The sequence below is a fragment of the Oculina patagonica genome, unplaced genomic scaffold (genome assembly GCF_052425735.1).
Source record: "Oculina patagonica isolate OP01 unplaced genomic scaffold, crgOcupat unplaced876, whole genome shotgun sequence".
Classification (NCBI taxonomy): Eukaryota; Metazoa; Cnidaria; class Anthozoa; order Scleractinia; family Oculinidae; genus Oculina; species Oculina patagonica.
The window spans coordinates 1-8,345 of record NW_027558774.1 but is presented as its reverse complement, the minus strand read 5'-3'; the positions used below and the strand labels follow the sequence as shown (position 1 = coordinate 8,345).

The 8,345-nt window shown below is 38.5% G+C and overlaps 1 protein-coding gene across 1 annotated transcript; it reads left to right on the top strand.

The window, feature by feature from the left end:
- Nucleotides 1-2,648: 2,648 nt before the first annotated feature.
- LOC144641359 (cilia- and flagella-associated protein 57-like) lies at nt 2,649-8,278 on the top strand (the record flags this gene model as incomplete). The annotated part of the gene is made up of 9 exons (XM_078500373.1): nt 2,649-2,830; nt 3,501-3,614; nt 3,857-4,069; nt 4,719-4,892; nt 5,511-5,672; nt 6,189-6,629; nt 7,329-7,502; nt 7,762-7,920; nt 8,135-8,278. Coding segments are annotated over exons 1-9 (1,644 nt in total), but the record flags the coding sequence as incomplete, so codon positions are not given.
- Between the last annotated feature and the right edge of the window lie 67 nt (nt 8,279-8,345).

Genomic DNA, 8,345 nt, shown 5'->3' with positions numbered 1-8,345 from the left:
TATTGGTTTATTACTTTAAGGGAACTTAAATTTTAAAATAAAAAGGGGATTCACCAGATTCGTTTAGGAGCAGGAAGACCCTGTATATTCCATATAATTCCTTTAAAATTCCTCTGCGAGTACTAGCAAAGTACACGTTTTTAGCGATAATTTATTTTTTAAACACAAGAATTGATCTGTTTTCATTTTACAGGAAGAACTTGATCTCTACACCCAAAATATGAGAAAAAATTGATAGGTCACCAGACTCGTTTACGAGAAAGCGACAATTTACTTCTCTCGCGGACTAAGCCACATAGAAAAAAGCCGCCATTTTTGTTTATTACGCGTAAAATTCTGCGCAGTAAGGATGCGCAATGCAATACAGGGCAATGACCTTAATATGTTTAGTAGCATTCTTCAGTGTAGATCGTTTGTAGTTTTACCTACAATATTTTAAAGGGGCTTTGTCAAAATTTATATTTGTGTCATTGGAAACCTAAAATAATGGTCCAATTTTATTAACAATTGCTATATCAACAAGCTGTTAACAAGCGTCTTTGGCTGCGGATGGAAATGGATTGCAACTTGAAAAATTAAGGTTAAACTTTTCAAGTTGTTTCTGGGCATCTTCAAAACAGCGATATTTATAGCCGAAGTTAGATTTCTATTCACAAGTTAATAACCGGTAGGTTATTTCTTCCTTTAGATGTTCAAAGATGATGTTTTTCATAGGTTACATTGTCTTTCGCTAATTTGAGAACAGTTTAGACCAAAATGAGCTTTGGAAAACAGATTACAGTTGAACCTCTCCTTATGGATCCTCTGTAATGTATGGTCACCTCCTTATTTCAGACTGTCAACCTGGTCTGAAAGATACCAAAATTCTTTAAATATGAAGTTGGGTTTCTTTCCGATCAGATTAACTGTCTGATAAGCTCTTCCTCTGTAATACAAACACCTCCATAATGCAGACACTCTACCCTGTCCCTTTGAAAGGGGGACATGGGGGTTTGCGGTGTTGCGGTGTTGCTCATTTTTTATGCGGTGTTGCGGTGAATAAAATTAAATCTTGCGGTGTTGCGGTGATCTCAAACCCTACGGTGTACGATGTTCATGTTTTTTAGCCTACGGTGTTCGGTGAAACGAAATTATTAGCGGTGTTACGGTTTCTTGTCTAACACTTGCAGAACTACATTTTCGATACATTTGTCTCTGTTATCTTCGTTAATCTGTCGTTATATGTCAATTTTATATCAAAATACATCCAAATATTGTCGATTTAATCTTTAGCCCAATCCTAAGTAACTTGATTATATTGCGGTGACAGTGTTTCATCAAATTTTCTTGCGGTGATGCGGTGTTCGTGTATTATTTTTACGGTGTTGCGGTGTTCAGGGTCCCCCCATGTCCCCCTCCTTTGGTGCCCGTATTAAAAAGGCTCGACTGTACTTATAGGAACTATGCCACGCATTTTAGCCAAATTAAGGCATCGATAATAAGCATCAAATTCTGCCAAATATAAAAATAACTTCTTAAAACAATGAAGGAGCATTTCAAAAACACAACAAATACAAAAGAAAAGGTACGGATGGTCAAAAGTGAAGAAGATTGAAACGGATTGTGATATGGGTTTTTGAAATATTGTACTTTGTTCAGCTGAACAGTTTTCAAAGTTACAGTAATCTAAATTACTTGAAATTATACCTAATCGTACCTTTTTGGTACCCTTCGGCGGCATATCAGGCGAGTTTGGTCGAGCCATGGTTCGTATTTTGGCGAGACGCAGTCGAGCCAAAATACCCATGGCGAGACCAAACGAGCCTGATATGCAGCCGAAGCGTACCAAAAAATGTACGATTAGGTATTTACCGTACCCAAATTCAGCCAAAAATTCGGTTATATTTAACGCTCTGTTGAAGCCATGCTTGCCAGGTACGTAGTGCAAATTGTGTTGACCTGCTTGTGTTGATACCTTTTTGTTCTTCAACACTTTTATCAAGTTCCTCTTCTGCCTTTTGTTCCACTCGTTTGTTTGGAGTTTCATTCTCTAAATTTTCAAAATCAAAATGTAACGAAAAATGTGGAAATTCCAACTCCATTGTTTCAGTCTGAATGTTTCAGTACTCGTCGGCAAACATCGCGCAATTGGCGAGCGCGCTCAAGTTTAGTTTTGGCGGGAAAGTTTTTCTCCTTTTACTATCGCTTAACACCAGCTAAATTTAAATTACGAGGTTCTGTTTTATTGCTAACCTCTTTTCAATTCATCGCTCGGTAACACTACTTTACTTCAAAGTGACCGTGATATGGTGGCATATCAGGTCAGTGACTTGATATCGTAGGATATCAGGACAGTAGATCGCGCTTCTGATTGGCTACTTGCGAATTTGGGTACGGTAACTTAAATTATTACGCCCTGGAGACACATTTGGTTGCAATGAAGCTATGGTTTTGTCATTTAGTTTCAGGAAAGTAATTTTTTTTAAAAAAAGTACATGTAAGTTTCATAGCAAGTTTTCGGCAAAACTTAATAAAATAAACTTAACTCGGCCATGACTCAGTCCCTTTAAATTTTTGAATAAGAAATCAGGAAACCAGAAAGCACACAGCACCCTTAACTTTATGTTGCAGCTTTTCATTCGATAAAAGAACTTCAGTCATCTAATTAAGCTTTTTGTCTTGCAGTTCACTGGAGCAATATAAAGAATTCCAGGAGGAATGTTACAGCATAGCGCTTCACCCGTCTGGATTGTACATACTGGTTGGTTTCAGTGACAAGCTACGGCTCATGAATCTGTTGATTGACGACATTAGGTCTTTCAAGGAATTTACCATCAGAGGCTGTAGAGAGGTGAGTATTTACCATAATAAATAAGGAAACAAGGCAAGAGTACCCTGGTCCAGAGGTTTTATCTCTTTTTTTCTTCACACTAACGCGAAAAAGTCTTGTTGTCGCCGCTTCGCTCATATTTGCTTGAGAAAAGAGAAGAAAAAATCTTTGGGGTATATACTGAAGCAAAAACGAGAAATATTCTAGAGGTTTTTTTGTTCTTTCTTCGCACAGACGTGAAAAAGTTGTTGCAGCGGTCGAAGCAAGTCTCGTTGTCGCCGCTTTGCTCATATTTGCTCGAGGAAAGAGGAAAAGAAAACCTTTGAAAAGCCCAAATTACTGTACATTTATATTAAAAGAAAAGTTTTAGAAAAATCGGTTAAATGGACAAAAAAATTGAAAATGAAGACTTTAATCGGTATATATTCAAGTTTATCACAAGAAAGCTAAGGCCCTTATTCATCTTGAAAACGATTAAACGCTTATTTATAAACGAAACACTGCCCGCCTACATGTACGTATTTTAGCAACAGCTTGTTTTGCGGCTTGCCAAAACGATTTTATAAAGCTCACGAAAATCGCAGTGTTCTGAAGCCTATACTCAAAGTCCCCAGAAGTATTTTTAAGTACATAATCACATATTAAATAACTTTGAGGGCTGTACTGAACTTGTTTGACTTTTACTTTGCAGTGTTCGTTCAGTAATGGCGGTCATCTCTTTGCTGCTGTGCATGGCAATGTTATCCAGCTGTACTCCTCAACAACATTCGAGAACGTTGGCAACCTCAAGGGACACAATGGAAAGGTATTTAATAGCATTAATGTTTTAAGGAACTGTGTCACGGATTTTAGCAAAACTTAGTCATAGGAGATGGCCATCATCTCAATCTCTTCCCCCAATCTTTACAGTGTTTGCCTACCGTTAGGATTTGAAAATAGCGACCCTCGTTATTTTTGCTTTATGCAGTCTTTTGGAGGCTCACAACTTTTGGATTTAAAATGCCTTTCGTTTATGTATTTATCAGTTCATTAACCTCTTTTTTCTAGGTTCGCCAAGTGATCTGGAGTCAGGATGATAGTAAAATCATTTCTTGTGGTATGGACGGTGCTGTGTACGAGTGGAATGTAACCAGTTACAAACGTGAAGGCGAGAGCGTACTCAAGTCCTGCAGTTACACCAGTGTGTCTGTCTCGCCGGACAGTAGGACCACTTTTGCTGTGGGCTCGGACAGGACGCTCAAGGAGATTTGCGACTCCCAGGTAAATAAGGCCCCTTACGAAAAGTGACCCGCGTTAAAAAGTAACATTCTGGCCTTAGCGGCCCAAACAGGGTTGCCACAGGTCAGGAAATGGGCAGGGAAAACTAAAATCGTTTAGGGACAGGGAATTTTATTTTAAGTCGGGGAAAATTGGCATTTTGGAAAAAAGTCAGGGAAAAGTCAAACTGTAACACCTCTGTTTTAATACAATTGAAGGCTGGAAGAAACATTGCAGGGCAATGTGATCTCAGCGATGTTTTGTTTTGGGAACCGAGGCTGGAGGCCGCTACTATACCAGACATTTTGTAAATTTTTGGTCAGGGAAAATTTATTTTTATCAGGGAAAAGTGATGAAATTTTGAAAACAGATGTGTGTGGCAACCATTTTGCAAAATGGATCGCAAAGATAGACGCACATGAATTCATTTCGCCATTGTATAGAAGAAACCTCTATCATATCTTTCTATACTAGAAACCTCTATCATATCTTTCTATACTAGAAACCTCTATCATATCTTTCTGTTTAATGTAATATTCGACGAAAGTTAGCATAAAAAATCTTCGAATGAGCAATGAACCAAGTACTTTCAGAAAAAATAAAAGGAATAGTCATACATTCATTTAAATACAAATCGCATTTGTTTCAACAGATTCTCCGTGAAGTTCCAGCTAGTGACAATGTTTTGACACAGTGTGTGATGTCACGTTCCGGTCGAATGCTCTTTGCTGGCACCAGCTCAGGGACCCTGCGTGCAATGAAATTTCCGCTGACCGTTCCTGGAGAGTGGCAGGAGCACCAGGTGCATTCTGGGCCCATCACCAAGGTACAATAACTTGTTTAGCCTGTTTCAGACGTTCAGTTTATTAATTCGGAAGCAGCGCGAAAAACGGGGTTGGCGCGTAGAACGGTGTCGTGTTTCAATCGCTCTTTTAACGCGCATTTACGTCAGACTACAATCTTGGACTAAACTGTTGAAACATTTTATCAAATTTCCACTAATTTAACTAAGGGAGTTCAGTTTTGGAACCCCCCTCCCCCCTTCCAATGTTGTTAATGCTGTGGTGTTTTTAAAACAAAGCCTGTCGAACCGCAAACCTCATATTGAGTAGGGGGAGAGGGGGATAAAATATCTTTACCCGGTCAAGTCAGGACATTTGTGAAAAATGCGTGATGTTTGTTTGTTTTAACTAGTTTTGTCCGTGATTGTAGCTAATTTCAACTCCAAACCCCCTTAGAAGTGCAAACTTGTAAATTTTATCATAACAGCAAACATGAAAAAAATGCCCACAAGAAATCTGCATGAATGTGCAAGAGGCTTGGGAAGAATTTCGCTGAAACTTAATTTGGGGGAGGGGGTGAATTTTAGGTAACTGACTTAACATGCATCAGGCTTAATACAACTTAGTCCTTATAAGGTACAGTATATGTCTTCCTTCTCCAGATGCGCATGTCCTATGACGATCAATACCTGTTCACAGTGTCCGAGGACGCAAGTTTGTTCATATTCAAAGCTGTGGATAAGGAAGGCAGAGGAATGAAGCGAGACAAGGAAGTCGGATATGCCGAGGAGATTCTTATCACCAAATCAGACTTGGAAGAAAAAGTGAGGACAAAAAAAGTTGTTTCGTTCTTGTATTCATTAAAAACCCAGCAGTTTTTTGGTGTTGCGTATGTTGCGATCACCGAATGACGTAAAACATAGGATGTGACAAACAATAAACAATACCCAACAAGCAACAATAGTTGCTGCAACACAAAGATATACCCCCAAAAACCTCGGTATTTTAGGTGTGTATCGATTGATCTAATACGTACCCTGACCGAATACACGTCTTCGCATACTCACGATGAAATAATTATTTAACTTTAGTAACTTTGAAATTCAAACTAGCTTTCAGGCCAATGTTTGTGTCAAGGGTACGTTTTTTCTTTTATGAAGAACGTATCTTGGCGTGCAATGCCTGATGTAGAATGTAAATGGGCCTTTATAGAGCTGTTTTCAGTGGCGTTCAATAAGTTAATACGCGTTTTTAATCGAAGTAAAGAAGAGCTGTGTTTATGAACTCATTTTTTTGTAATTAACAAAATTTTATTACTTTCATCGTTATTTTTATAACAGAATTCCATGATGGCTGAGCTAAAAACACGCGTAGAAGAACTTAAAATGGAGAATGAGTACCAACTTCGTCTAAAAGACATGAACTATAACGAGAAGATCAAAGAGCTTACGGAGAAGTTCATACAGGAGATGGAGTCGCTTAAAACCAAAAACCAAGTTCTGAAGACTGACAAGGACAAAGAAGAAGCGAAACACGAAGAGGAAATCGCCGACTTTTTGGAAAAACACGGCAAAGAGCTGCAAGACTTGGAGTCGGCGAACAACCAGAAACTCATGTCTGAGTATGAGAAATATCAAGAGCTACAAGCCAAGAGTCAGAAGATGCAAGAAGATTACGAACGACAGCTGACGGAGATGGAGGAGTCGAAAGAACAGGCGCTAGAAGAGCTGACTGAGTATTATGAGAATAAACTCACGGAGAAAAGCGCACAGCTGGAACAGGTAACCGCTTAAGCTTTTAAAAATAACCTCCCCCCCCCCCCCCCCATCCAAATATCCCCTTCTCCTAAAAATATGTTCCCCTAAAAGAGGTCCCTCCAAGAACCTCCCAGAAATAAGTTTTTTTTTTCCCGAGACAAACCCGTCAAAATTTCAGACGCAAACACCTGTACGATAAAAACGCCCTCTCCCCCTCCTTTCACCGAATGCAGTCTGTATACTTTATTTCATCTTTTACTGGAATTAAAAGTCCACTGGATTACCATCGGCTTTTATTAAGAATCATCTAATTTTGTCGATAATAAGCATCGTTCTGTATAATATATTTTTTATTCTTGCGATGTTCAGTTCGATTGACACCGGGAGACCTTGTTAAGATTGCGTTTGATTAGATATCGTCGTTTTAGTCCAGTTGTTAAGAAACAGTTAAAAAGACGCATTCAGTTCAATATGTAGGTTGAATTCCGACCGAGGCCATGGTTTTTATCAAAGTCGTTGCTAAGCAACATGACGATACTTACATGACGTCATGCTGACGTATAAAAGTTTCAAAGTACTCCCGCGCTAAGAATCGGAAATGGCATGAGTACTCTTCAAAATTTGAAATTAAATTAAAACTTGCCTTCTTGTTCCGCTGGATAAAGATCTTCGTTTTAGGCGTGGGCTGATTTTTAATGGTATTTGTTGTTATTTCCTGCGCAGTCACAAGACGAATCTCGGCAACAGTTACGAGAATACGAAGAAACAAAGAAACAAATTGAAGAAGATGCAGATCGAGAAATCTTGGACATAAAAAACAAGTATGAACGACGGCTGAGAGAAGAGAAGGAGGCCAACCTGAGACTGAAGGGTGAAACAGGCATTATGAGGAAAAAGGTAAATATAGATTTATGTTTAGCTTATGTAAACAAAGGAGGTTACTTTCTAAACAACCTGAAGAGACATCCGGGATATTCAAGTGGAAAAATTCCATACTAATGACGTTGAAGATGACGATGACATACAGAGTTCTGTGAAGTGTAATTTGTCACATGGCTTTTGAGAACAATTACTAATCTTACCAAACTTAAAATACTTTTGAAAGATGTTTGAAGTCCGTTTAAAAGACTGTTCTTTATTTCGGCAATCTTTCTAGTTTACAAGCCTGCAGAAGGAGATTGACGATTACAAAGCTGAAATTCAGCGCCAACAAAACGAGAACAACAAACTACAAGGGGTGATTAAATCACTGGAGAAGGATATCTATGGACTGAAGAAGGAGATCCAGGAGAGAGATGAAACCATACAGGATAAGGTACAATAAAAGACCGGCGTCACGGTTTTTTATACTTTAATAGACTGACTGACTGACTGACTGACTGACTGACTGACTGACTGACTGATTAATAGACTGACTGACTGACTGACTGACTGACTCGTTGACAAAATAATTAATTGATTGATTGATTGTCTAGTGATGAAAGGAGGAGTTGCATGCTTTCACTGATAAAAGCTTTTTCTCTTTCTAGGAAAAACGGATTTATGACTTAAAGAAGAAGAATCAAGAGCTTGAGAAGTTCAAGTTTGTTTTGGATTACAAAATAAAGGAGCTGAAGAAACAAATAGAACCCAGAGAGAATGACATCAAAGCTATGAAAGAACAAATTCAAGAGGTAAGCCAAATCAAAAATGCATTTTTCCCGTGGACAATTCTAATTTGAAAAAAAAAATAAATAAAAC